The 27,714-nt window shown below is 55.1% G+C and overlaps 11 protein-coding genes across 11 annotated transcripts; 7 read left to right on the top strand and 4 right to left on the bottom strand.

Annotated features, from left to right (window-relative positions):
• Window positions 1–83: 83 nt before the first annotated feature.
• On the bottom strand, window positions 84–1,732 carry LTR77_008936 (uncharacterized protein; the record flags this gene model as incomplete). The annotated part of the gene is made up of 2 exons (XM_064806165.1): window positions 84–1,451; window positions 1,574–1,732. The coding sequence occupies 2 exons, from the start codon at window positions 1,730–1,732 to the stop codon at window positions 84–86; spliced, it is 1,527 nt and encodes a 508-aa protein (XP_064655491.1).
• Window positions 1,733–2,115: 383 nt separating this feature from the next.
• LTR77_008935 (uncharacterized protein) lies at window positions 2,116–3,690 on the bottom strand (the record flags this gene model as incomplete). Its single annotated transcript, XM_064806164.1, has 1 exon — window positions 2,116–3,690. The coding sequence occupies one exon, from the start codon at window positions 3,688–3,690 to the stop codon at window positions 2,116–2,118; it is 1,575 nt and encodes a 524-aa protein (XP_064655490.1).
• A 4,228-nt stretch (window positions 3,691–7,918) lies between these two features.
• Window positions 7,919–9,239, top strand: LTR77_008934 (uncharacterized protein; the record flags this gene model as incomplete). The annotated part of the gene is made up of 3 exons (XM_064806163.1): window positions 7,919–7,966; window positions 8,028–8,942; window positions 8,997–9,239. 3 exons carry the CDS (start codon window positions 7,919–7,921, stop codon window positions 9,237–9,239), a joined length of 1,206 nt encoding a protein of 401 aa, XP_064655489.1.
• A 773-nt stretch (window positions 9,240–10,012) lies between these two features.
• On the top strand, window positions 10,013–10,413 carry LTR77_008933 (uncharacterized protein; the record flags this gene model as incomplete). Its single annotated transcript, XM_064806162.1, has 2 exons — window positions 10,013–10,265; window positions 10,295–10,413. 2 exons carry the CDS (start codon window positions 10,013–10,015, stop codon window positions 10,411–10,413), a joined length of 372 nt encoding a protein of 123 aa, XP_064655488.1.
• A 1,086-nt stretch (window positions 10,414–11,499) lies between these two features.
• Window positions 11,500–13,715, top strand: NRC2 (serine/threonine protein kinase, AGC; the record flags this gene model as incomplete). Its single annotated transcript, XM_064806161.1, has 4 exons — window positions 11,500–12,421; window positions 12,472–12,771; window positions 12,824–13,247; window positions 13,304–13,715. The coding sequence occupies 4 exons, from the start codon at window positions 11,500–11,502 to the stop codon at window positions 13,713–13,715; spliced, it is 2,058 nt and encodes a 685-aa protein (XP_064655487.1).
• Window positions 13,716–14,883: 1,168 nt separating this feature from the next.
• On the bottom strand, window positions 14,884–15,973 carry MRPS5 (28S ribosomal protein S5, mitochondrial; the record flags this gene model as incomplete). Its single annotated transcript, XM_064806160.1, has 2 exons — window positions 14,884–15,104; window positions 15,160–15,973. The coding sequence occupies 2 exons, from the start codon at window positions 15,971–15,973 to the stop codon at window positions 14,884–14,886; spliced, it is 1,035 nt and encodes a 344-aa protein (XP_064655486.1).
• A 143-nt stretch (window positions 15,974–16,116) lies between these two features.
• ATP25 (ATPase synthesis protein 25 mitochondrial) lies at window positions 16,117–17,271 on the top strand (the record flags this gene model as incomplete). The annotated part of the gene is made up of 1 exon (XM_064806159.1): window positions 16,117–17,271. One exon carries the CDS (start codon window positions 16,117–16,119, stop codon window positions 17,269–17,271), a length of 1,155 nt encoding a protein of 384 aa, XP_064655485.1.
• Window positions 17,272–17,571: 300 nt separating this feature from the next.
• On the top strand, window positions 17,572–19,563 carry LTR77_008929 (uncharacterized protein; the record flags this gene model as incomplete). The annotated part of the gene is made up of 2 exons (XM_064806158.1): window positions 17,572–18,558; window positions 19,048–19,563. The coding sequence occupies 2 exons, from the start codon at window positions 17,572–17,574 to the stop codon at window positions 19,561–19,563; spliced, it is 1,503 nt and encodes a 500-aa protein (XP_064655484.1).
• Window positions 19,564–21,718: 2,155 nt separating this feature from the next.
• On the top strand, window positions 21,719–22,881 carry ADH1 (alcohol dehydrogenase; the record flags this gene model as incomplete). The annotated part of the gene is made up of 3 exons (XM_064806157.1): window positions 21,719–22,444; window positions 22,499–22,572; window positions 22,623–22,881. The coding sequence occupies 3 exons, from the start codon at window positions 21,719–21,721 to the stop codon at window positions 22,879–22,881; spliced, it is 1,059 nt and encodes a 352-aa protein (XP_064655483.1).
• A 1,234-nt stretch (window positions 22,882–24,115) lies between these two features.
• On the top strand, window positions 24,116–25,702 carry LTR77_008927 (uncharacterized protein; the record flags this gene model as incomplete). The annotated part of the gene is made up of 1 exon (XM_064806156.1): window positions 24,116–25,702. One exon carries the CDS (start codon window positions 24,116–24,118, stop codon window positions 25,700–25,702), a length of 1,587 nt encoding a protein of 528 aa, XP_064655482.1.
• Window positions 25,703–25,848: 146 nt separating this feature from the next.
• On the bottom strand, window positions 25,849–27,710 carry LTR77_008926 (uncharacterized protein; the record flags this gene model as incomplete). The annotated part of the gene is made up of 3 exons (XM_064806155.1): window positions 25,849–26,022; window positions 26,079–27,553; window positions 27,605–27,710. The coding sequence occupies 3 exons, from the start codon at window positions 27,708–27,710 to the stop codon at window positions 25,849–25,851; spliced, it is 1,755 nt and encodes a 584-aa protein (XP_064655481.1).
• Between the last annotated feature and the right edge of the window lie 4 nt (window positions 27,711–27,714).

Here is a 27,714-nt window from a genome sequence, read left to right as displayed (position 1 = left end):
CTCCATGGAAAGAACTTCTATCTCGGCTAAGAGTAAGGCTTGATCCGTATGTCCATGTCTGCGATCCATGGAAACGTAACGAATCACAGGGTATCCGGTCCGGGCAGGGAAGCCCCGTAAGGCTCGGTAACGAAAATGTCTTCGCTGTACCGCTCTCGGATGCTGACTCGAACACCATTGTCTTGACCAAGCTGCGGAAGAGTCCGGAACAAGCGTTCTCGATAGATCGCAGCTGAGCTCTTCCTGACATCCAAGCTAACGCTCGATAACGCAGGAACACTCGCACGATGCGACAGCAAATGCTCTAGCGAAGCACAAGTCCGGTCAACGAAAGCGTCGCCCACCCCGAGCTCGAACGTTTCGATGTGGCGCGGCAGCAGTTCCATGAAGACGGTTTCTGGCGACCCTGCATTGGCAAAGTCTTCCAACGACTCCCAACCGGGCGTCGGCTTCAGGGCAAGCTGATTGAATATTAAGCCGGCCGACAAGCGCACATGGGTGAGCTTCTGAAAGCTCTGCAAGCTGTCGATCCACGGCGTGTCAAATGTTGGAAGGTAAGGCCAATCGTTGTCGTCGGCGTCAAGGCAGAGGTGTTCCAGACTCTGTTCATGCTGGCCTAGACTTTGGCGAAGCTGCTGATAGTCCGATCTAGACTGCTCAATGTGCTCCGGGTGGATCTCGTAGACGAAGCTTTTGAGAGCCTTGGGGAACCGCAGCGCTCCACTCATGTCAGAATTGTTCAGCTCACAATAACGCAGCTCGAGCTTTTCCATGTTGGAGCTGGCAGGCTTCAATTTGCGGAGTCCTTTCTCATCTCTGGGTAGGTGGCCCCAAGGGTTGTGTACACCGTTGGCACTCCGGAAGTTGTCACAAGAGATTCGCTTTGCGGAGGATATGTCCAACATCTCTTCAAGAAGGTTACTGTGCTCGGGTCCTGTACTGCTCCAGCGGACATCTTGCAGTTCGGGAAACATTGGGAGACCAGCGACTGGTCTGAAGCGAAGAGGCAGGGCATCCTCGAGCTCCTGCTGAGAGGTTGACACCAGAGTATGGTAAGCACACCTGAGGGCGACGACTTTGGGTACCCACTCCATGTTCATAGCTGTAGCGAGGTCTATCGACTTCAGCCGTGGCAATGTACACAGGAGGAAAGCCAACATGGCATCCTCACTATAGGCGATATAGGCCTCTTCCAGGCTAGGTAGCTCCCAGAACTTGCGGTCGTAGTCCTCGAGGGCTGCCAGCAGCTGCTCTACGTGGTCTGGTAAATCCCTCTGTTCGGAAATCATGGCGTACTTGCCGCATCGACATTGGTAAACCCCATGTCCAGCATTGTTTGTAAAAGCTGGCCATATGCTGAGTTTCCGAACAAGAACGGCGATTTGAGGCTTCTTCATGAACAATTCCAGCAGGCGGCCGAGCCCAAAGCGGTCGTGGTGGTGACGGCGGCCCTGTAAAAGTGCGTGACAGCGTTAGCATGTGTCTCGATACTCCGAACGAAGGTACTGGGCCGCGAATCGTCGTGTGGAGCTCGATGGGGTGTTGAGGAAGAGTACTACCCATCGATGCTTACCACTGCTCTCCGTGGTCGAACGTCCAGCGTCTCGTAGAGGTAAGGCAGCGCGAAATCGTAGAATTCTCTCGAACAGAGGGCTACATTGGCCAATGTTTCAGTCGTCGCGAAGGAGACGATGTATGATAGTAGCTCCGCAGGAAGTTGCTGTTGTGACATTGTGATTTTGTCCATTGTAATACAAGATCAAGTTGCCTGGAGAGAAGAAGTGCGGTGAGCTTTGGGGTATTGGCCGGCTTGAACCACGCCTTCAGATCTTCCTACATATCAATAGTTGTCTTTCTTTTTGAGCACCATGCCCCCAAAGGACTTAAGCGTCTCTATGCTCAAGAGCAAAGCTCAACGTACTTCTTGTCCAGCTACATTGGAGTAACTACTGAAATGCATCGTGGAACACAAATGCATTCTACCCGTCCAAAGACTAACGTATGGTGCTTCTGACGACTCATTGGCTTTGCTCTTAACGTCTCATTATCTCCAACGGCACCAAAAGCGTTGGCTTCGTGTATCAAGAACTCCCACATACCACCTTCCGTTGCCTACTATGACTTCACTTGCTCCTCTAGAGATTCCAATGTGACGGCCTTGTAGCTGGGAGCCTTGTTAAAGTCGGGGAGCTCGTCGTATATCTGCTCAGCCCATTCGACCTCTCCACTGAAACCCCACCCTCTCTCCCGATCTGACATTCCACACTGCTCCCACACAATGACCCAGATGCCACTGGTCTCCGCAAGGCGTAACAGTGAACAAATTTCAGCTTCGCGCCCGCAGTCCCGTACTGTTCCTTCCTCGATGCGAAGAGAGATCGACGACAGCTGAGGCAGCGAAGAACGATGCTCCAGAATATATTGGACAGCCGAGCACGTTTCTTTCAGAGTCTCATCGCATTTTGTCAGCTTCAACGTCGTGATGTTGCGTGGCAAGATATCGAACAGACAGGACTCGCGGAAGACATCGTCGCTCGAATCGCCCCCAAGCCAGAAGATATTCGCCAGTTGCAGCTTGGACAGCTTCGTGAAGTCTTGTAGGCCTCCAAGCGCTGCCGGTGGCATCGTCTCGTCCATGGGTTCTTCCTCCGTGTAATCCAATGAGAGCGTCTCCAAGCTCGAATTGTGTCGATCTAGCGCCTTTCGAAGGTTGCGCATCTCATTGACAGTGTGGATGCGCTCGCTCGACGAACCAATCTCCCAGATGAAGCTGCGTAGAGCCCGCGGCGTCTGTAAAATGGTTATGATATCGCTAGGCGCGAAGGAACACTGCCGTAGTTCTATCGATGTAATGCTCGAGGTGCCATCTGGCAGCTCGCGCAGTTCATTAGGGTACATGTACGGATTCGTCCAGACAGTGTCGTCCCAAGCACGCTCGATGCTGTCGAAAAACTGGAGGTACAGCCGCTTCGCCGATGGAAGGTTGAATAACGCTTCAGTCCACACAAAGGGAGTTTCATGGTCACGTTTGCCGGACCAGCAAATGTCGCGAAGCTCACAGTGAAGCCGTTGGCCAGCCGTAGTGTGTTCTTGCGCCGGGAGGAGCCTTGCTAACTCTGTCTGAGACATGGACAAGAAGGTATGGTAGGGTTTCGTCACGGAGAGGGTGCGGAATACGAAGGGAGCTGAGCCAGAGATAGCAAAGTCTATGGTTGCCAACTTCGGCAAAGTACACAACAGTACAGCCAGCATGGCGTCTTCGTTGTCGCGACTGTAGCATTCGTACCACGCCGTTCGGGTGAGATGACTCGCAGCAGTGCCATGGATGAGCTGTCTGACTTTCTCAGATGCTGGAAATCGAACTGGGGAGTTCTCGTCGTACTCTTCGAACCCATCGATGAAGGCAGGACGAATGCTGAGGGTCCGGACTAGCACAGCTTTCTGTGGACTGTTGATGAACAGCTCGGTGAGGGCCCTGAGACGGAAACGGTCGTCCGGATGATTGGTAGACACTGGAAGTGGCCGGAGCTCCAAGTTGCTGTACAAATGAGATTGAGCTTCATCTTGGAATCTTTTCGAGCATCTCGACACCCGGACCAGGTCTGATTTGGAGCGCAAGTGCGAAAAGATAAGAGACGTGAGTTCGGGCGGAAGATCTGGCGACTGGCGAAGTTGTGGTTCTGCTGGCATGCTGGAGATGATGGCACGTAGTACCGCAACGCCGGAGAACGAGATTTGGTTTTTGTAGTATAGGGATTCCACAGCAGATGTTAAAGGCACTCCAGGAACCCTAGGAGGACTGACCGCCAGGATTGCGGGGCATTCTCAACAGCTGCAGGGGACCCACGTCTCGAATTCGAGCAGTATCGAAGGGTGTCAGACGTCTCTATGCGGTCGTGTGGCGTCCATAGGAAAGCGTTCACGTTCGGACAGTATGTCATGGTCATGACTCTGCGGTTGCTTTCTGGTGCTGAGCTCCCGTGCCCAATTTCTGGCGTGATTGTCTTGATCGCCGGCCGCTCGCTGTGTGTGTTCTTCTGGCACTTGTTGCAGGACCAGCGATGTTGCTGGAAACGCCGCGGGATAGTCGCCAGATGGGTCTGTATGCATATGCTGCGGACCTCTGGACCAGCGCTCCTGATATCAGTCTCAGCAAGTTGCCACCTTTGAACCTGACCCGGGCTCGTTCGTCAAGTCAGTCGAGCAATTTTCCATAGTACCGCTCGAATGTCGCGCAGAAATGCGCATCGTGATGGTACCTCTCTACAAAAGTCAACAGTAGGTTGTCTTGATCAGTGAGAGGTGCCCATTCAACGTCCTCGTTCGCTTCCCATTTTCGCTCTCGTCTTTCCTCGCTCCGACGCCAGTGGTGCAGTACCTCCATGTCCAGGCCAACTTGATGGGCGAGCGCGAGTACAGGTCGATAATGCTCCATGAGGGCAGCGATACTCCAGGCATCTGTTACCATCTCTAGTGAGACTTTGGACAGCTTGGGAAATGTGGTGTGGTGCTTTATAAAATGTGCGAGCGCGGCGCAGCTTCGCCGTGGTTGCTCGTTCCGGCGTGAGAGCCGCACCGTCTCGATGCTCGAAGGTAAAAGGTCGAACAGGATCGTCTTTGTGGATTCTGCGTAATCGAGTTGACTGCTTTGATCCGGCTCTTTGCCTTCAATAGGACCAAAAACGAAACTCGCCGCAATCCGGAGGTGGGTCAGGGTTTGGAACCGCTTTAGACTTGTGATGGCACCCTGAATAATGCGAGGCGTCCCTCGCACGGGGTGCCCGTGCTCGAGGGTCAGATATAGAGCCTCAAGTGAGCTTGGATGTGGCTCAAGAGCCTGGCGAACAGTGTCGGGGCTGAAACAATTCTCCTCGCTCCCAGTTAGGCTCCTCTCAGAGACTGAATAGATGAAACTTCTAAGGACTCATGGAACGTCCAGGAATCGACGTATATCGTTTTCGTTGAAGCAAGAGTGGCGCATTTCAATATCCTCTATGTTGGAACTTCCAACCCGCACGTGTTCTCGGTTCACTGCTCGTACCCTTTCTCCGGCGGGACTTCAGTTGTGGAGCGTGAATACTCTTCTTGCAGCAGGTAGAGCAAGTGCACTACGGACAAGCACATTTGCTGGGCCAATGTCGTAGTTGTTACAGACCAAGCAAAGGTCGCAAAGCTCGGTGAACAGCTTGCGACTGGCATGAATGCGAGAGAGAGCTGGCATTCCAACGAGCTTTGGTTCCCAGCATGGCAGTAAGTCGCAGCAACTCCGCTGTGAAATTTGGCAAGGACAAGAGAAGTCCATTTAGCTCCATCAGGTAAGTAGATATCTAGAGACCACAACCTGGGCAGGAAACATAGGAGGACCGCTAACGTTGCGTCTGCTCCGTCGAAGTCCCAGGACTGTTGGAATGTCTGGTTGGTATCTTCATCGACACAGTCCGAGAATCCACATCGATCAATTAGCTCTGCCACTTCGAAGGCAGTCTCTAGATCCCCTGAATGAAGGTGCTTTTCGTCCTCAGGCCGGAAGCTAAGATGTTGTACAAGCATAGCTAGGTCTGGACGATGAATAAACAGCGCGCTCAGTTGTTTGGTAAGAATTATTTCTTCGCCTAGGAACTCGTCGTCGTCAACAAGGTAATTGTCCCAGTCGAGGTCCAGGTTGCTGTACAGCTCAGGCAGTGCCAGCTTAGTAAAGTCTTTCGAGGCTCGTGCTATCGCGGAGAGTGTCGCCTTCCTCTCGACAAACGAGAAGATCAATCCTAGTATTTCCTCCGGGAGGATTGGTAGTTCTAGGGAGCCTGACCGTGACGGGGAGGTTGATCTGCTCCAGCAATTGTCGCCATCCCTGAGACCGTATATCGCAGTCATCCGTGATCAGCTCATTCGAAGTCGTAGCCAGGTCAGCGCGTACCGCTGTTGCAACTGGCACCCAAGTTAAGATTGTGTCGCCTTCTCGCAAGGCGAAGTGACGGCAACGAAAGGTGAAGCTCTCAGCAGCAGCAGAAATTGGCCGCGTGCACAGACGCAAAAGTTGTTCTACGAGGGAAGAGCTTCCCTTTACACACGACTCTGTATTCACGTTTGTTACGTGTATGTTCGTCTCAGCACACCCCAGACACATCTCAAGAGCCGACTGAACGGAACTGCGCTTGACGCCGATGGCAGAGCCTATGGGTGATGATGAGTTGCTCGCAATCGTAAGTCAAAGCTCTCTGGAAACCTTCAAGAAGTACATGTAAAGATGCTGAAATGCCAAAGCTGCTATCAAATCTACGCAATGCCGAAGCCACGTTCGGACAAGGCACTCCTCCGTACGAAGCCATATCGACGACAGTGAAGGAGCACCTGGAAGCTATGAAGGCGCATGGAAAGTCCACCAATCTGACGGGCTTTCGTCAATCGCAGCAAGCCGATCCAGGAACCGCAGGAAAGCCGGCGTCGACTGCATTTTCGAATCTTGCGTTTAGACCGAAACCGAGTAGCTGAAGATCGTGCTGAGGATGGTTTTTTTGGGAAGCGTGCATCGGAAGTCTCAAGCTACTCATGAGTTCCGCTGCTCGATGGACACGGATTGGATGAGAAGTCACGACCAAGCTCATCGTACTGCCAGGTCGTCTGCGGAGCTGGTGGTGCCGGGTCCAATGGTGGATAAGCGCTTAAAGCTTGATCGCACGCACAGTCGCCCTGGATGTTGTTGTACTATCGAGCTTAGAGAGATAGTCATGCTTGGAGGGGTGATGCTGTAACTGGAAGCCCGTAAAACAGCTGGCAGCTCTGGCGTCGTGTCGAAGTGGATGTCGAGCAGATTTCAACTCAAGCGTCGATAGCATGCCATCCAATTCATTCAGACTTCATCGCTCATCAGCAAGCGGATTGGCATGAATCCTGACACCCTCAATCCTGATCGCCTCCTGCGGCCGGTTCTTCTTGTCGACCGGCACCTCCTCCATCTTATCTAACGTCTCCCACCCCTCAAGTACTCTCCCAAACACCGTATTTTTCCCATCAAGATGCGACGCGGCAGCCAGAGTCACGAAGAACTGAGATCCATTGGTACTCGGCCCCTTGTTCGCCATCGACAGCATGCCTCTGGCGTGGTGTTTGAGTGAAGGCTTGATTTCGTCTTCAAAGTTCTGCCCGTAGATGGATGGCGAGTCCTTGACCGAGCCTGAAGCGGGAGAGCCGCATTGAATCATGAAGCCTGGGATGCTGCGGTGGAAAGGCGATCCTTTGTATGCGCCACTTGCGCATAGGGCCAAGAAGTTGTAGGTCGTCTTTGGGCATGCCTGGAAGAGCTCGACTTTGAGGTCGCCGTGTGTGGTTTGGAGTGTTACGGACATGGCGCCTTATTCTTTACGAAAGGTCGCAAATGATTTGAGTGGAGAAGTGGTTGTATGGCAGTGGAGATTTGGAAGGTTTGCGCTTGGCATCAGCTCTCCAGGATGTCTTGATCGACGCGGGCCAGTCGCAGCTGGTGTTGGCGGTTGTTGGCAGGCAGGGCTCAACTCTCACGGGCAAACAAGCCAGGCGCTCCTCTGACGACACTCCTTCCCCCAAACATGCTTACTCACGACACCGCGGCCGGCTGAACGAATCGCACTCGCTGTAGCATTGACCTCTTCTTACCACCTCACCTGTCTGGCAGCGCGAGAGACCGACTCGCATTCGGCCGAGACACCTCATCTCATCTACAACAGCTTGCCAAGGTAGCCTCGAACGAGCAAGCGATCGGGCATTCTACTGTCGCGCATACCCTCTGCGCTGTCCAGTCGGCACCCCACATTCGCCCCGGAGGCTACACAAGGCTGGAGGAGAGAACATTTGGTCTGGATCTCATTCGCGACAACAGCATTGGGTCTGGCGGCACTTCATGGCGAAGCGCCCATGTGGGCTGGTCACCACGTACGCTTGAGGCATGTCGGCCTTCGTACGGGTCTCTGGACCTCCTAACAGCAATTTCCTGGTATGAACATCTGTACGAAGATGTAGAGGTCGAGACTGGTTCACTAACACACGCTATACAGGTCGGCTACCCAGGCATATCGGCCACCCTCCCCCGGATAGAAGGCCGCGTGGAGATACGCCCCGCCGCCGGAGTCACAGCGCCCGTCACCGTTTCCCTCGTCACCGTCTCGCTGCAGCGCCGAGAATGCATCAACCCTACCGCCGACTCGCTCCTCCGGTCCTCGCTGTCCTCGCCGAAGAAGGAGATCACAGATATCGTGGGCAAGGAGATGCTGCTATACCGCACCCCGCAGGGCAGGGAATCGGAGTCAATATTATGCATGGACCTGCCGTTCGTGATCTTCATACCCTACGGCAGAGGCGGGGAGGAGATAGCGAAGAGGACACCGCCGCCGAGTTTACAACTGGACAAGCGGCAGGCGGAGACGTATTATGAGATAGTGGTGACGCTGCAGCAAGGGCCGCAGGAGCAAAGAAAGTTTCCATTTGCGGTACCGATACAGCGATACGACACGCTGAGCACGTTTGGGATGTATAACAGACCTGAGAGCGCGGAGCGAGTGACGGATCATCTGGTGACACTGGGCATAAGTCTACCGCGCTGGAGCTACGGACCGCTGGATCCCGTTTCGGTGTACATCAAGCTCTCGCCGAACCCAGACTGGCTGTCGAAGTCAAAGAAGGTTACGATTCAAGCAATTACGGTGGGGATTGACGAGGAAATTACTTATAATCCCGAAGGCGACGACCCCAAGAGACACACGAAGCAGCTCGCGCGGCATCAGCAGAGTGTGGGTGTCAAAATGCCGGAAGCTGGGTACTTTACGAATCTTGGTCTGGTGTTTCCGGCGCGAGAGCTGAGGGACAGCGAAGGGATACTGCCAAGGAGCAAGAAGGAGTTTCCATTGTACCCAGTGGCTGGCTTCACGACTACGGCGACGCTGTATAAGATCGAATATTTCATCACCGTGAAGGTAAGGCTGGCCCAAACACTCCGGGTCCTGTGTCCCTGCTAATCTCTGCCGCAGGCAAAATTGTCTTCAGCACGCGACATACTCCTCCGACAGCCCATCGTAGTCTGCCCGTTTGACCATGCGCAGTGCAAGGAGGAAATGGAGGGTATTGAGCTCGCCGCGAGAGACGCCGCCCATGTCAGCCAGGACAATCCGATGCTGCCGGCTTGCACCATCATCCGAGCTAACGATCCTGCTGGGATGCGAACGCTGGGATACACGATGGTTGGTGGGCATCGGAAGTTGTTGATTGAGTGAGATGAGCATACAAATGAAGTACGATGAACAACACAGATAAGCGAGCAGAAGTAGCCTGGCAGACAGCCCAGGATATGCTCCAGACTTGCGACTATGCGCGCTACGAGGGCGTGAAAGACGGGATCGCGGACTTGTCGACAGCAGCCACATCACACGGTTCGAGAGGCGAACAGGACGACGACTATCGACATCGAGACAGTTGGGCACGACAAACGCGACTTGGATAGAACGAACAATCTGGACAGCGCTCCAGACAGCAGGATACGAATGAGAACAAGGATACCCAATTTGCTTTTCCAGTGACGGGAGTTGCGGGACATTGGGACACAGGTGCTTCAAGCGATCTGGCGCTGCGGAGTAAAAGCGGGAAAGACTGGGTGGGTGGGAGGGATGGTTCTGAAGCATTTGAATGGCGTGTTCGTGTTTTTGATGCACGAGGGTGTATACTACCTTGCTCTGATAAGTTGAGACAGCTTCGTACGAAGAAGGAGAGGTTACTTCAGCATCCCATCGGTCTTACTTCCAATCCAGCAGGCGAGGCTGAGAGGGTTCGGAGATGTCGTGCTGGTGACGCCGGAACAAGGTTTGGTGGGTGAAAGTTACTGGCTATGGCGTTTGCAGGTATGTTGGAGTACGTTACGCCATTGCGGCATTTTGAGGGTGCAGCAGATGATCAACATCATGCGCGACTATTTGCAGGGCAGATACTTTCAGAAGAAGAGGAGATGTCCTGACAACAGCGTCGACTCTCAAAGAAAAGCACCGCTTGCAGCATGAATTTCGTCAACGAACGAACAGCTCTGCTTTCGCAACAGACACCCAACGCCAAAGTATGGAAACAGAGGGAAATGCACACGCTTCGGGGCGTGGTCTCCGTCGAGTCGACAGGAGAAGACTACCCGTCCAAGCGCCGCGACTCAGGGTACGCTTCTGACGAGGCTCTCGAAGCAGCACCCAAAACTCTGCCACCGGAGCCTCCGAAACGGAAGAAATCGACCAAAGATGGACGAAGCTTGAGACGGAAGAGTAATGCTTCCCTGCTTGACCGCATGCAGGTTATACGAGAGGCGGAAAACGAGGGGGAAGAGCGTCGGGCGAACGTCGTTGCGATGGCATGGCCGCCGCTGACGTCTGTAAAGAGTTTGCACGGAACCGGCAAACAGACCAAGTGTAAATCTTCGGACCGTCGAGGAGGGAACAGGGCAGTTCAAGGGACCAACCGTCGAGCCAGCCGGCAGGGCGTGTTCTACCTCAAAAGCGACGCTCAGGGCGGCGACCACGAAAGATCTCTGCCGCCATTGACAAAGAAGGCTTCCATCCAGACAGAACCCAGCAACGCAATGCACGGGAAGCACGACCTCGAAGCCAACACTGCCCATACCCACAGGCGAAATCATAGATTAGGCGGCCGACTCCATCCCAGAACTGGAACGCCAGTTTCCCGTAGCTGCTGGGTCGTCATCCTGTGTGCGAGTCTCTGGCTGCTATGCATCTGGTTTGTCTTTCAGGAAGCCTTATTGTCGAAGCGTTGCAACGGTGATAGAAATGGCTATGGCTTCTGGCATCGATGCAGGTGATGGGGGCACCTGCGTCGGTTATGCAGGTCGGTGGCGGATCTGGGCGGTCCGGTCTGGTTGTTTTTCCTGCAAGCGAGTCGTCGTGCCTTTGCGAACGCAGGATGCCTTCACTGCCATGAGAGCGCATCAATGTGGATAGTGTAGGGGAGACCAGTCACATGTAGTGTAGAGAGCCAATTCATCCTTCGCTGGGCCAGAAAGAGAATGTAGCCGGCAGGGGCCTTCCCTTCCCTTCCCCTCCGCGCTCGAAGCTCGGGCGTGATTTGCAATCCACTTCCGCAGTTGTGGGCGCAGCAACGTCACCTTTCAAAGCAACCTGGAACCTTTCTTCCCTAACCATGAGAAATCCATTTCGAGGGTCTCACTGACCACCCACCACCCCCTTCACACCGCCGCCGTCTGTATAAGATGGGCCATGTAGCACTCCCGCGGCGCTGCTGAGCTGTGACCGGCAAGCGAGAGCCGAGACCAGCGCTATCACCACTCCCCGACCTAATCGCCTGTCGTTCTGGCCATACCACACGGATCCTTCGTTGGCGATCAGTCAACTTCCCATTGCTACTCCCTACCACCTCATTGCGCCCTACTCTCGTGGTGTTGATACTACCGGCTTCAGTAACTGACGTACACCGGCCTGCCCCCAGGCGGCGATGACAGCAGTCGCGGCCAAGCACAACGCCAGCATGCCTCACAACACGTCCGATGGAGGGAAGCGGAATTTCTCCGGCCTCAATATGAGCAACAACCAGAAGGTCACGGGATCGACTGGCCAAAAGATCAAGAACTTCTTCCGGATACCTTCGAAAACCGGCACAGGCGACTCCGTAGGAACACCTACTTCCGAGACAGAGCCCTCGCAGAAGGAGCAAAAGGATGACGGCACTCGGACCCCGCAATCACAGAACACAAAAAGTCTGCGGAACAGCAGATTCATGCCACATCTTGGTAGGAACAGGAGTCACACTGTGGCATCCGAAGGCAACCCGCTCGACGATGGCATGAGCCCTACTGCCCACGTCAACCCGTACTTTCAACATCAAGGCCCGCCCGCGTTACGGCATCACAACGATAGCAGCGTTCCACCTTCACCGCCAGACACTCCCGGCACACCGAAGAAAGTTGGCGCGGATAGTCTTTCGAAGGATGCAGCGGGCACGTCTGGCAAGGAAGAGCTCGCAAGAAAGCTGAGGAGAGTCGCCAGTGCGCCGAATGCGCAAGGACTTTTCAGCAAGAGTAAGAGCAAGGGCAGCGCGGATAGCAGTGGTAGCAGACCGCAGACCAGCGATCTGGACTCTCCCATGAAGGCCAATGGCGTGCTTGGACAACATGGCAATGCTTCTGCGTTGTCGATGGTGGAGACGATGCCGCAGAACGACGACCTGCTTCCTGTTCCCGGCATTCCTGGTATTGAGGGCAAGCTTACGCCCGGGAAGATCCGAAATAGCGTGGCCTTTAGAAGGACGTACAGCAGCAACAGCATCAAAGTGCGGAACGTGGAGGTTGGGCCGTCGAGCTTCGACAAAATCAAGCTCATTGGGAAGGGTGATGTCGGAAAGGTGTACTTGGTGAGGGAGAAGAAGAGCTCGAGACTATACGCCATGAAAGGTAAGAATTTGGTGCAAGTTGTGGTTGGATTCAATGCTGACTCGTTACAGTCCTCTCGAAGAAGGAGATGATCAAGCGCAACAAGATCAAGCGTGCACTCGCTGAGCAGGAAATTCTGGCCACCTCCAACCACCCATTCATCGTTACGTTGTACCACTCGTTCCAGTCGGAGGATCACCTGTACTTATGTATGGAGTACTGCAGTGGAGGCGAGTTCTTCAGAGCCTTGCAGACGCGGCCAAACAAGTGTGTGGACGAAGATGCGGCTCGATTCTATGCTGCTGAGGTTACGGCTGCGCTGGAGTATCTGCACTTGATGGGCTTCATCTACCGAGATCTGAAGCCAGAGAGTAAGCACATGCTGTCTGCGAAATGACGACAATCAGCGCTAATAACTCGCAGACATCCTGTTACATCAGTCAGGACACATCATGCTTTCAGATTTCGACTTGTCCAAACAGTCAGATCCAGGTGGTGCACCCGCAATGCTCCTAGCGGCGAGCAACTCGAGTTCCGGGCGCCTGCACACCGGCGGTATCACGTCGAATCCTTCACCTAACAACATGCCCACGATCGACACAAAGAGCTGCATCGCGAACTTCAGGACCAACTCGTTTGTTGGAACAGAGGAGTACATTGCACCAGAAGTGATCAAGGGCTGCGGACACACGAGTGCGGTCGATTGGTGGACGCTGGGCATCCTGATCTACGAGATGCTTTTCGGCACCACGCCCTTCAAGGGCAAGAACAGGAATGCCACGTTTGCAAACATCTTGCGAGATGAAGTGCCCTTCCCTGAGGGCTCTGGACACCCGCACACCAGCAAGTGAGTCCACCACTCCATTAACGAAGACTCTTGGAGTTATGCTGATATGAGTCTAGCCTCTGCAAATCGCTCATCCGCAAACTCCTAATCAAAGACGAGCTCCGCCGCCTGGGCTCCCGCGCCGGCGCCTCCGACGTCAAAGCCCACCCCTTCTTCCGCAGCACCTCGTGGGCCCTCCTCCGCCACTCCAAACCGCCCATCGTGCCTAACCAAGGCCGCGGCATCGACACGGTCAACTTCCGTAACGTGAAAGAATCCGGCTCGGTGGACTTGGGCGAGGCGCCTCCGACAGGGAAGAATAAAGGCTGGCAGGTGCCCGCGAGCAAGATGAAGGGCGTGCCGTTGGATAGCGGATTGGACACGCCTGGTGGGGAGATTGCGGATCCGTTCGAGGAATTTAACAGCGTGACGTTGCATCATGAAGGGGATGTCGGGGATGAGGGGCCGGTGGTGAATGGACATCGGTAGGACCGAGGGAGGTGGGAGAAGAGGCGGACGTGGCCGCTGTGTGGGATGAGAGTTGTGCAGGAGGAATGAGCGCGCGTCGAGGGGTCTAGATGGGAGGATGGCAAGGAGTAAAAGGGCGCTGGCGTTACGAGGCGGTACCTGTACAGTGAGTGGCATGGAGGAGTTTCTTGACCCGTGCTGGAACAGCGTTCTTTTTGATGGCGGCTTGAGATGTTTGAGCGCACGACACGTTTACGATACGATCATTCGAAAGGGGGGATCATATGGTGTATATAAGGGTATTACTTGAATCAGAGAGCTCGCCGTCATTTATATGTTCGTCGCGTGAAAGTGGTGTGATTGGCACCTAGAAGCGAGCTTTGCCAAGCCGTATCCGATCGCGTCTTCACCTCCTCGCGTTCTATCGACAGTGTAAAGTAACACTTGAAAAAAGAAATCTACGAAATGCTGGAACGATAACACCCTGCCACCGCTCTTGAGACCAGCCCTCTAAAGACCGAACAATGGACGCCTCAACCTCGTCCACCACCCGCCCCCCACCCGCCCAAACCACAGGCGAAGACTCCCTAACCTCCCTAGAACAAGGAGTCCTAGACGAGTACGCCAAACTTGCTGGCAACCTCGATAACGTACCTCCTCCCGCTCCCTCATCCCCCTCTTTCACCATACTAACGAATGCATTGTAGTTATCGGGTTTACTAGCGGAACTAGCAGCGAATCCCTCAGTAGAGATCCTAGATGCGCTAAGGGGGCTGGAGAGGAAGACGGCGACGGTATTTACGCTGTTGAAGGCGAGTGTCTATAGTATTGTGTTGCAGCAGGAGATTTTTGGGGATGAGGGGAGGGAGGGTGGGGAGGGTGGGGATCGCTGAGTTTTGAGAGGAGGCGCAGTGAGGTTGAGTCGAGGGCATGAGACTGGGAGGAATTAATGGCAAATGAGTATGAATGTGACGAGGGATGAGCCTGACATGGGGGTCTGTCCACCTGCCGCTCGGTATGAGAAAGGGGAAGGGAGCTGGGCTTGACGAGGATATTTAACACGAGGCGGATATGGACTGAAGTCAGATTCGAGACCTAACTTGATGGGTCAAGGCTCGAGCTACACTGCACAATGAACCACGGTGGACGAACGCCATGCGCTATGCATACAAACGCCAACGACCTTGCTTTACAGCACTTGGCCGCCATAGTACACACTCCGCGCATCCACCATCTTCCTTCCTCTGCCCTTTGCCACGTCTTCTGGTAGGCGCTGGCTCGTCAAAGCCTGGAAAGCTGCCTTAACGACGTTCATCTTGTTGCGTGAGCGTGGCGTGCGGGCTGCAAGATCGCTGATACCTGCTGCTCGTGCAAGCTCAAAGATGAGGTGTTGGCAGCGGTTGCCGAAGCCTAGTCAAAGGTATTAGTATTCTATCGCGCATTGTATGAAACTGCACGGACTCACCAGGCCCCCTCGAGCTCAACTGCACGACGGACGCGCCAACCTTCCCCTGCACCTCGCCATAAATCGTCCTCTCCTCATACCGCGGTATAGGCTTCATATTCCGCACCGCATTCATCATAGCCTGCCTCCTCCCATCCTCATCTTCCGCCGCCTTACCCTCTCCAATCCCCACCATGCCGTCCTGATTACCCGCAATGGTGAGATAGTACAACGACTGGATCTTCCCCATCCTCGTCTGGTTCACCACCCGATGCATCACCAGATTCTTCACTCGGATCTTCCTGATCTCCTCCTTCGTCATCCCCGTTTGCTGGCATAGACGCAGCATATGCGGGTCCGTCTCCTCCTTCTGCTCGGCATCCTCTTTCTGCTGGGGGTTCTTGCTGGCTCCGCCGCGGCTTGAGCGGTTCTCGCCCTCGACTAGCTCGTCGCCTTGCAGATCCTGATCGGTCACTGGTCGATCCAGAACTGGTCGCATCGTGGAGAAGTCGTCCAGATACTCGATGCGCATGGGATCTGTTCGCATTCGTCCTTGCTGAGCCATGTCTTCTGCCGTGATTGCTTTCTCTCCGGCCTCGATGACTTTCATCTGCTCTGGTGTGTACTTCAGCCTGAGCAGCTTTTTCTCGCGCTCAGTGTACGGTCGAAATTGCGGCTGTTCGAGGTCCGCGGCCTTGATGCTGGGATAGACTCGTTTGCGCGCTTTGGCAGGGGATGAAGCGTGGAACTGGCGGCGACCTGAGCTGGTGGTGTTTTGCCATATTGATGACTTGAGCCGGCACGAGAGGCATTGATATGTCTTGGAGGAAGACATAGCTGTCGTCGTGGTTGGAAGAGAAGAAGCAGATGCGGTCGTCGCTCCATCTCAATGCACCCCCGAAACTCCGCAAATGTCTTGGCATATCGTCTGTCAATGTCCGGGAGGCGAAGATCCACTATACTCTACATCCTCATACAATGGCGCTACAACGACCGATATCGACGGCATTGAGATGCGGAAACTGTCAGCGATCGGTTTTACGGTCCTTCATCGCGAGCGTTGGCATTCAACCGGATGTCCCATCACCACCGCTCCGGCATCAGAGACGAGCCATATCACAGTCAACACCAAGGTTACGAGGAGTTGATGAACGATTATGGCAAGCTCAGGTGCAAGCAGATCATGCACTGAACGATATCAACGAGACCATCAACCAGTCGCCAAAAGCCAGCACAACCGATGAGCCTCTCGAAGAAGCAGAACAGCCAGAGCGCGAGGAAGAGGTACAGGAGCAAGAACAGCCCCAGCAGAAGACAAAGAAAGAAGACAACCTGCCATGGTATCTACAAGCGCAGCAGCCGTTCGCAGAACAGGCCCAAAACCCTCTGGCCGCTCGACAACGACTGCCAGATCTGCCCGACAATCCACCTTCGATCCTCCAGCCATTACTTGAGCATGTCTCCGTCGAACTCGGGATGGACGACCTCACGATCCTCGATTTACGGTCCATCGACCCTCCGCCGGCGCTAGGAGCGAACCTCTTCATGATTATCGGCACAGCGCGATCAGAGAAGCACCTTCACGTCTCGGCAGATCGATTATGTCGGTGGCTGAGAACGACATATAAACTACATCCCTACGCCGATGGCCTGCTAGGTCGCAACGAGCTGAAGCTAAAGATGCGGAGGAAGGCCAAGAGGTCGAAGCTTATGAGTGCTGTGGGAGCCAAAGCATCTGGCGACTCAGAGATCGATGATGGTATCAGGACGGGTTGGGTGTGTGTGAACCTTGGTCGGGTGCAAGGAGGTGAGCTGCCGAAGACTAAAGAGCAGATACGGCGGGAAGAGAACATAGTCGGTTTTGGCACGCAGACGACTGGCTCGAATGTGGTGGTGCAGATGATGACGGAGGAGAAGCGTGGCGAGATCGATCTGGAGAATCTGTGGACAGAGCTGTTGGAGCGCGCACAGAAGCAGAAGGGGGCGCTGGAAATAGTGGATGCTGAGAAGCAGTCGACCGCGGCTGCTGCAGAGGCATCGTCAAGCACATCGCCGTCTTTTGGGCCGGCGGCGTCCTATGATCCTGCAGTCTACGAATCTGATCATAGTGCTGATGCGCAGCTTAGAGCGTAGAATGGGTGTTACGTTCTAAGGATACTTCAGCCAAACTGAATTCGATCTCGTCAAAAGCGAGCTTTAATCGACGACTCCGCAAGGGAGGGTTTCGAAACGGCCACCGTCAGTCACGAGGTAACGCATCAGCTATTTCATGCATGTACCTTAGCGTAACACTGCCCTGCCCCCTCGCAGCCTCGCAGCCTCGCCAAACTTCCACTGCCTACGCAAGGACAGCTATATTTCGCCATCTCCGTACTAAACAACGACGACCTCAAAAGGCAGACGGCATCTTGAGGGACTATTTTACCACACGACATGGCGCTTCCAAACTTTCCGACGCTGCAGAGACCACCTTTGCGGGATGCCACAAAACAAATTCGCTTGTTGGAGCTTCAGCTTGACGGGAGGCAGGATGGAGGGGACACCATCGAATGCACCTTGAGCGTGCACAACGTCCTCGATATCGCTGGAGGATACGTCGCTGTGTCGTATGTTTGGGGAGAGAGCGAAGATGCACGAAGGATCCTCATAGACGGTCAATGGCACCCCGTTCGCCTGAACTGTTGGGAGGCACTACGCCAAATGAAGCAGCATGGTATCAGCGAACCCTGCTTCGTGGACTCGATATGCATCGACCAGGGCTGCCATCGTGAGAAGGCGGAGCAGGTAGGCCAAATGGGTGCCATTTACTCCGGTGCAAGACTCGTAGCAGCTTGCCTAGGACCTGAAGCCGCCGGAGAGAATTTGGCAAAGCGGTTGTTTAGCGCCAACATGCTCTCCGTACAGGCAAGCGGCTTGAATTGGCTACGCATGCTGGAGCACATCGCATCACGAGCTTACTTCACACGCGTCTTCACACTCCAGGAGTGCATGTTGGCTCAAGAGGTAGACTTGTTTTATGGCGAGGCACGAGTACCACTGAACGTCCTGGAACAGAGACTGAATCGGCAAAGGCAATTGTTCGTGGGAACGATATATCTGGACCGGCTGGCTTCGTTCTTGAACGACTTTGCTATGATGAACAAGATGTCTGCCTCTATCCACACCGAAGCCAACTCCAATCTCAGAGCCCTGCGAAGTAAACCACCATCACTTTACTCTGCGACTGTAATCATTCGCTACGCCCATCGGCACTGCAAATATCCTCGCGACAAATTGTTCGGTCTCTATTCGCTCATTGACCCAGCTGCTCGCGCACGCATCGTAATTGACTACGAGATGCCACTCTTTGACGTGCTGCTGGCCTACATTGGGTCGTACCGATGTCTCCAGGACCAAGGTGCTCGTGAAGCGCACCTGTCCGTACGTGGGCGCTCTTCTAGGATGGATTCAATGGGGAGCCTTGGGGAGGTCTTACTCTCAGTCCGAGTACTTGCGCAGCAGTCCTTCAAAGCCTCCTCTGAGTTTCGAAAGACTCTCAGAGATCTTTTTGTCCAGCGGATGGAATCGTCCGACACCCACACCAAGGATTTACCATGCCCACAGCATGTTGAAGAAGTTGCTGTCGTGCTTTGCCCGGTCATGTGTCATCAGATCTCTACAAGTCAGAGAGCTGAGAAGAGAGCAGTCGACATTCTCGTCGACTGTGAAGAGACGCAACGCAGACATCTCCGTGGCAGCGTGGAGCCGCTTCCGGATGCCTGGAGATACCACGCACATTGCGCCTGTTGTACTGATGAAGTATGCATGGACTCACGTCTTACCGATCGCAAAGTGAGCATGCTCGACTGCATCAGCACACCTGACTACATCCACTTCCTATCCTCGCAGGATGACTATCGACTTCTATAGGTTCGAGGCAACTCAGAGTTTGACACAGGCAACTTGGTCTTCATGGTGCCCAGACAAACCAGAGAAGGCGATGTGCTGCTCTCGATCGGCCCAAGCTCACTCCGAGCAAGCCCCAAACCGGATGTACAACAGGACTCGCGCAGACTGTACGTCGTCTGCAGAAAGGAGGCGAGAACGGATCGCTACAGCATACTCGGGCCAGCTTCACACCGAACCGTACGGGACAGCGGGGCAGGCCAGATGTGCTCGTGGCCGGGCGACCGTCCATGGTCGTATGCTTTGACTAAGCGAGCGACGATAAGCCGTGAGGACCTTCTCTGCTTGTCGGTGTGCAGCTTCGATGGTATTTTAAGACGCCACAGTCGCGACTATCTCTACAACACCCTAGGCCTTACGAAGGTTGTGATGCCTGGAGAGCAGCAATATGGGCAAGTTGCTTCGGAATTGGAGCAACACGTTGCCACGTTCCTCGGGTACGATGCCCTCCAGCAGTTGGCTTCTGTACAGAACCTCTAAAGTCCGAGATTCTTGCCTCGAAGTCATACTTGTATAACTGCATCGCTCTGGGATCGACGAGCGGTCTTTCTATCCTCTGGTCGCCATGTCATCATCAAGCGCAAAGGTTCAAGCGCTCTGCCTTGTTTTGCCTGCCAACGCGAGTCGATCGAACCCCATAGATTCTGTCAGGTGTTTGGATGCCTGCAAACCTTCTGATAGGCAGCACATGCGCTATTGAAGCTGTATCGCCACAGAAGCCGCGACGGACTCACTCCCGACGAATTCACTCCCGACGAACTCACTCCCAGCGAACTCCATCTAATGTTGGAAGGCTACCAAGCTCATCGACAGCGATCTTGCTCAGCCTCACCAGGGCAATATGCAGGGCCTGGATTGGAACGTCGACCTCCCTGGTACTTTGATCGTGAGCAGAGGGCACGAGATCTGGAGTTATCCCTGGAGCCGTGTGCCTGCAAGATCGCCTTCGACGTGCGGCGACGAACAATGAGACGAAAGTGAAGACCACGGTCGGGTGAGCGGAGTGCTGATTGAGAATCGATAGAAGAAGCTATTGTGTTCATACCTACCAATTGTACAGTGATCGCAGTCTTGCTCAGACCCTCCCTGCCAATGTACCTCCATCTCAGCACGTGCATCTTCGCAACAGCCTCAACGCAGTGACTGTATGTATAGGCACACTCACCAAACTAGAAGCTCATGTGGGCCATCCCATCAAGGTCGTTGCTGAAAGCATCCTCATCTTCAACGCCCACCCTCGTGCTGCGATGTGAATCCCACTGCTCACCTGCCTCTGCTACAAGGACGTACCTACTGTTTCAACCGAAGGCATCTCGGAACGCCGTCCCAAGAGACCGGTGCGAAGCTGAGCCGACCTGGCTGATGTGTAGCTGTGCGTCTCGGCGTCAATTGGATGATGACTTGCCAACTTCGACACAGCTGCAGGTCTCTAAGGAGCATACCAGCCTCCCTTTCCCGCGGTGGAAGGTACGCCATATTATCGGCACAGCTCAGCTATCCTTGACTCCACTGGCCCATGAAGGATCCGGTCGAAAGGCTGCGCCTCACAGACAACGCCTCGTGGTGGGCGGGACCGGGTTCAACGTGCCCATACTTCTGGGCCGTCAAAGCTCTCCTCCCGTACAGCAACGGACGATGCCTCCAGACCAGCGCTCGAACGGATTGACTTTCAGCGCAATGTGTTGCAGCCCGGGGCCATCCCGTCCCGGATGGTTGTCGTTACGTGAGCAAGGATGGCAACCTTCTCACCAGATTTCGAGAGCATGTTAGGGTTGCATCCGCAGGACCGCATAGCTCTCGACCACTCGACCAACGTTCCCCAGCTATTTCCCCAGGAACCAGAGAGATGGCGGAGATCTCGTGCGACGTGCATGTGCATGTGGATCTGCGCTTGTCCGGATCTGGTAGTCTCTAAACCGGAGCTGTTATTTCCAGCTATCAAGCGAATCTGAAGACAAGCGTTCGACCGAGTACGACGACAGGGAAGTCGGGCATCTGCGGGCTGTATCTACAGTTGTGGTGAGTCAGATGCAAGCCGCAGATCTGGTGGGAGAGCTTGATGTGGTGGACATCGGCAGCCGTTGCCAGAGCTCTGCCCCGCATTCGAAGAACTCCTGCATAATGCTCCAAATCAACGCATGGGGTAGCTCGACTTTCTAGCAACCTTCCGTGGCCCCGAACATTGCCCTGGACCAATACGTTTCGACGCGTTCTCCGGCCCTGCAGGCGGGCGGTAGCTACACCAACCTCAAGACTTGGTGGCCGGGGCCTCGATCGGGTTTGTGGCTACAAACGCTGAGCTTGCAACACCTCTGGATGGTGCAGAAAGGTCAAGGCGCGCCAGTGCTATGCAAGATCCAGCTATGACGCCCGTGAATCCGGAGGTCGTTGGTCGAGGGGTCTCGAGTAGCTGCATGACGCAGACGTGGACCTTCTGGCCGGATCAGCAATGCCCCTCCCTTCGAACGGAGTGATGTGGGGCGTAGGCATGGTCAGGATGGAGCAGATGCGTGCATAAGAGAGGCAGGCTCCCATTTCTTCATCCCCTCATCCTCGAAACAAGATACCCACATTCAGACCACATTTCAGCAGCTTCATTTTTGACCCGCCCAAACCACCACAACCACCAGCCAAGATGCCCGAGATTCCCAAGAAGCAGAAGGCCATGGTCATTGAGAAGACCGGCGGCCCAGTTGAGTTCAAAGACATCGACGTTCAGCAACCCGGACCAGATGAGGTTCTGGTCAACATCAAGTACAGCGGTGTCTGCCACACTGATCTGCACGCCGTGAACGGTGACTGGCCACTGCCCACCAAGCTTCCGCTCGTCGGAGGCCACGAGGGTGCAGGTGTGGTTGTTGCACGCGGCGAGCTGGTCAAGGATGTCGAGATTGGCGACCATGCCGGTGTGAAGTGGATCAACGGCTCCTGCCTTGCTTGCGACTTCTGCCAGCAGTCCGACGAGCCTCTCTGCTCGAAGGCACTCCTCTCTGGGTACACCGTCGACGGCACCTTCCAGCAATACTGCATTGCAAAGGCGGCGCACGTTGCCCGTCTGCACAAGGACATCCCCCTCGACGGTGTGGCACCAGTGCTCTGCGCCGGTATCACAGTCTACAAGGGATTGAAGGAGTCGGGTGCTAAGCCAGGCCAGACTGTGGCCATTGTCGGTGCTGGTGGTGGTCTCGGATCTCTCGCTCAGCAGTACGCCAAGGCCATGGGCCTCCGATGCATTGCTATTGATGCTGGTGAGGACAAGAGGAAGATGTGTTTGGAGCAGCTGGGCTCGTACGCATTCGTCGACTTCTCCACCAGCCAGAACGTGGCCAAGGATGTTCAGGCTGCAACTGAGGATGGTCTTGTATGTTTCTCGTCAGTCTGATGACCACAGCAGCTACTAACAAGACTGTCGTAGGGCCCACACGCCGTCATTCTGGTTGCCACCGCTGAAAAGCCATTCCAGCAGGCTGCCGAATACGTACGCCCAAGGTAAGTTCCTTCTCACCTCTGACATCAAGATCGCCTTCTGACCTCGCCAGGGGAACTGTCGTCTTCATTGGTCTGCCGGCCGGTGCCTATGTCCGCGCCCCAGTCTTCGAGTCGGTCGTCAAGATGATTACCATTCGTGCCTCATACGTTGGCAACCGCAAGGATACCTCCGAGGCGCTCGACTTCTACCGCCGTGGCCTGATTAAGGCACCCTTCAAGACTGTCGGTCTCTCCGAGCTCCAGAGCGTGTACGACATGATGCATAAGGGCCAAATTGCTGGCCGGTACGTGCTTGACACCTCAAAGTAGCGGTGGGATACAGCCAGGTGCAAGAGCATGATGTTGATGGATGAAATGTGGTTGACACCGAAGAGGTTATTGGTTGAGGCGCAATATCGGTGTGCACCGATCCAATGGCTTCCACGGCCTTGGTTGTATCTTCGTGTCTGTAGTAGCTGGAAAGTCATCTCATCCACTATCAATGTCCCTCCTCGTTCACATCCGTGCTGTGCTTGATGTGTAGCAACATTGCGCTTTGCGGTACGGGTGTGAGGCTGGATGTTGTCGCTCTGCCTGGTGGTCCTCTCTGATCTTGGCCAACGTTGTACCCTTCCCTGGTCGGCGGAACGGCATCGTCGCCGCCATCGGACAAAGACCAAGATGGGGGCCAGCGGATGAAGCCGAGATGAAGTTTCACAAGATGCTGTTGTGACAGACAGAAATGTTTTGGAGATTCAGGAGATGGTTTAAGGCTGATGGTGAGACGGCCTATCACATGCCTTGAAGCATTTAAGCTCATGGCTTGGCAGGGCCGTCGTCACTGCCTCGTCTCACAATCTGGCTCCTGAATCTGGACGAGTGGTGTATAGCATGAAACGTCCTCTTTCTCCTCGAGGCTTGATTATGGATGCCCATGGTGGAGCCGTTTGCGCCAACGCCGGACAAAGGTTGTCAAGCGCCTACTAGAATGCTTTAGCCGTCGTGGCACTTCTACGAGCCCAATCTTCGTCTTGCTTGCTGCATGTCCAGTATGTGTGATCCACCCCCGATGCAGCCACACCGTGATGAAGTACGCAATCCTCAAACGTGACGAGCAGGTATCGCGCTCTAGCCAAAACATGAAGGCTGTCCTGACACACCGTGGCACTTCCGTTCCGCAGGCCAGAGTGTCACAAGCTTCCCGTCGGCCACCCCCGGCTGCCGCTCCTGCCTAGTCTGTCACAAGTAGACTTGGCTGTAGGTCTCCATCATATCAGCCTTTGTTTGCTTTCCACGTCGCACACAACTTCGTCCTCACCTTCACCTTCTTTCTTCTTCGTCACGAGCTGGGCTCACTTGTCGTGTCACCGCGACACTCACACTCTTTGCCATCCGCTTCTCCGTGATTCATTCATTATTTTCTTTGACAGACTTTGACTGAACCACGTCACTTCAACCCACGTCACTCGCTCCGACAACAATTTCAGCAGAAGTCGACCACCTTCGTTCAGCAAACTCGACAGCTATACAGCATCCTTCGCTACCGAAACAACCCACCGCCACCATGCACCGCGGTCTCTCGCTACTCCTCCTCGCCGTCACGGCAACCTGGACCGTGGCGGCACCCACCAAGCCGCGTGCGAAGCATAGCTTCAAGGCTGGCGCCAAGGGTCACAAGAAGTGCTCCGGTGGCCAGGCCATGTCTCGTGCTTATCGCAAGTACGGGTGGGACATCATCTTCCAGGAGCCTCTCTCGACGTTTGAGGATAAGTGGCCAAGCGAGGGCTACTCGGACCAGCAGTCCAGCGCGTCGCCTTGGGAAGTATACACGACTCTCACCATCGCACCCTGGGAAGTGGCTCAGCCTTCCAGCGCCGCCGCCGGGTACGGACTCCCTTCTTCGAGCTCAGACGCATGGTTCATCATCGGATCATCCAGCGTGCCAGCGTTCCCATCCGAGAGCGTCATCGTCTCTGGTTCGCCTGCCTCGGCTAGCGTGATTCCTTCCGGACAGCCCTCCCAGCCCTGGCCCGTGAGCAGCATTGCGGCGAGCACGTCTGTGCCTCTGCCTTCTCAGTTCGGATCCAGCAGTATGAGGCCAGGCCCTGCCTCAAGCAGCAGTTCAGTGGTCAGCGCGCCCGCACCGTCATCCTCATCTCCTTCGGGCAGCGGATCTGACGATGGCGAAGTCAGCGCCACTCCCGAGGACAATGAGGCTGCTTACATCTCACCCGTCACTATTGGAGGCCAGAAGATGAACCTGGACTTCGACACCGGATCTGCCGACCTCTGGGTGTTCAGTTCTGCCATGCCTCAGAGCGAGAGCTCCGGCCACGCTGTGTTCAACCCATCCAAGAGCTCCACTTTCAAGAAGTACGGTGGCGGGTCATGGCAGATTCAGTACGGCGACGGCAGCACCGCCCAAGGTTCAGTTGGCTTTGATGTTGTCAACGTCGGCGGCGTCATCGCGCAGAGGCAGGCCATTGAGCTTGCCGAGGAGGTGTCCACATCCTTCCTAGAGTGGGAGGCGAACGATGGTCTGCTGGGTCTGGCATTCAGTAGCATCAACACAGTCTCACCCCAGCCGCAGAAGACGTGGTTCGAGAATGTGATGGACGATCTCGAGCAACCCCTCTTCACCGCTGACCTCGAGGAAGACGCTTCTGGCACCTACGAGTTCGGAACGATCGACACGAGCAAGTACACTGGCGAGATCAGCTACGCTCCAGTGGACAACCGCGACGGTTTCTGGGCCGTCGAGTCGCAGACGTACACCGTCGGCGGCAACACTCACCAATGCCAGACCTGCAGCTTGACCATCGCCGACACCGGCACCTCGCTCTTGATCTGGGACAACGATGTCGTCGAGACGTACTACAGCCAAGTGCAAGGCGCGCAGCTGTCCAGCCAGGGTTACCAGTACCCTTGCAGCTCAACCCTTCCAGACTTCGGCGTGGCGATCGGCGACCACACCGTGACGGTAAAGGGGGCGGACATGACGTACATGGAGGCAGGGCAAGGGATATGCTTCGGTGGTATTCAGCCCAACGAAGGCAATGGGGTGAACATCATCGGAGACGTGCTGCTGAAGCAGTACTTTGCGGTCTTTGATGCTGGGCAGATGCGTTTCGGGGTGGCTGCGAAGGCATAAGACAGTGCAGCTGGACTGACAGGACTTCGCTGTGTGATGAGAAGCGGCTACTTACTGTGCGTAAAATGTGCATAGGAGGGGCCACAATGAAGAATGATCAGAAGTACCAATTTCAGAAGCTTGTTCCGCTCCTGACGAAGTCTGTCTCATAACCTGCCCCTGTTCAAGAACTTCTGCGGCAGATCAACATGCTTCGACCGCAAGAACTCTGCCACGTTCTTCCCAAGGAAATCATAGGAGCTCGAGCAGCTGACACCGCGATCGAGATGGTCGTGGAGCAGAAAGTGCACCGCATAAGCGTTCGGGAGCTCGAATCGGTCCTGTCACGTTCATTAGCTTCTCCTGCCTGACATGCTCTGGTGGAAGTGGAACCCACAATCTTCTTCCCCTTATACTCCTCCGCCAGCAGCCGCTTGATGTTATTGATCGAAAGCATGCTTCGCAGCCAATCCCACTCATCCCGATGCCGCACCCAAAACCCCACGTTCGCATTCGACCCCTTATCACCACTCCGTGCGTGCACTATCCAGCCCAGCGGTCCTCTGACCGTCTGCCCCCAGTCCGTGGACTGCACATCCAGCGCTTCAACCTGACTAGGCTGCTGAGCAGGATACGTCCTCGACTGGGGCGGAGCCGGAATGTCGAATTCCTTTCCATCCCAGAGGTGGACTTTATGCTGCACATCCGCCTGCGGGAGCAGAGTGACATAATACTCCTGAATCGCCTTCGGGAACCCCTGTCGCCAGTCCAGATGCGGCGTCGCGCCCGGATAGCCCTCCATGATCGGATCTACAACGGGGCGGAAGAATTTGTCCGGAGCAATGTCGCTGGCATTCGGCGCTTGCACGAAGATCCGGAAATCCACCGTCGCGGCGTTCTGGTTCGAAGCGTCTTCTGCTGCCGAGCCGTTGAGCGTGAACTCGAGTTTGCTGAATCGGTGGGAATACGGTTTCAGCATGTGCCGGGCTTGGGCTTCCATCATGCGCGCTTTGTCGGGGATGTCGAGGCCGGTGAGGAACCAGTGCACTTCGGCTTGGTAGCCGCCTTTGGCCGTGATGCCGATTTTGGTCGTGGGCGGTGGGAGTTCGCCGCGCACGCCTCGTAGGGCTACGCGGTCGGTGCCGACTTGCTCGAAGTACAGCCCGTCGAGGACGGCGGTGACGTCGGAGTTGAAGTACCAGGGTCCTTGGATCTCGTAAAGCAGTTGGGACGTGCACGTCTGCGTGCTAACTTCGCCGCCGGAGCCTTGCTGCTTGGTGATGATGGCTTGACCATTCTTCGAGATTTCAGCAATGGGGTAGCCAATATCATGCCAGCCTTTCCATTCCAGGCTCTTGAAGCCCGTGAAGTTGCCGCCGCAGACGTAGTTGCTGCATTCGATGAGATGGCCGGTGACGAAAGCGTTGGCGAGCTCGTGGAGTTGGTCTCGCGACCATCCGTGCCACCACACTGCTGCGCCAATGCAGGGACTCGCATCGCTGACTCGGCCGCAGACGACGATGTCTGCTCCCTTGTCGAAGGCTGCAGCTATCCCGAGCCCACCCAAGTATGCTTGAGCGTATATGGGCTTGAACTTCCATTCGTCCAGCACCTCGCCTGTGCAGATGTTCTCGAACTTGCTCTTGCCCTCCTTCTGCGCCTTTTGTACAGCCGGTAGTACCTCGTCTCCACTGATCCACGCGACCTTGAGATCAAGTCCCTTCTTCTTCACCATCTCCGTGACAACCTCTGACAGCCGTTTCGTGTCCGAAGCTCCGGCATTGACAGCAACCTTGATTCCATGCCGCGCAATGTCCTTCAGTGCAGGCTCCAGCGATTCGATGAATGTGGGTTCGTATGCATCGCCGCCATCTCATGCGCCTTAGCTTCTCTCTTGGACGTGATTGTTATAGCTCAGCATACCGTCAGTCTTGAGCGTAGCCCTGGCCGTCATGTTGGCTTCCGACATCCAATCGCCCATGATCACATCGATAGGGTCGTTCGGATGGTTCGCGGCGAGGATCGCCATCGCA

Source organism: Saxophila tyrrhenica, assembly GCF_035928015.1.
Source record: "Saxophila tyrrhenica strain CCFEE 5935 chromosome Unknown scaffold_16, whole genome shotgun sequence".
NCBI lineage: Eukaryota > Fungi > Ascomycota > Dothideomycetes > Mycosphaerellales > Extremaceae > Saxophila > Saxophila tyrrhenica.
The sequence above is the reverse complement of the archived record's forward strand: the minus strand, read 5'-3'. Positions and strand labels throughout refer to the sequence as shown.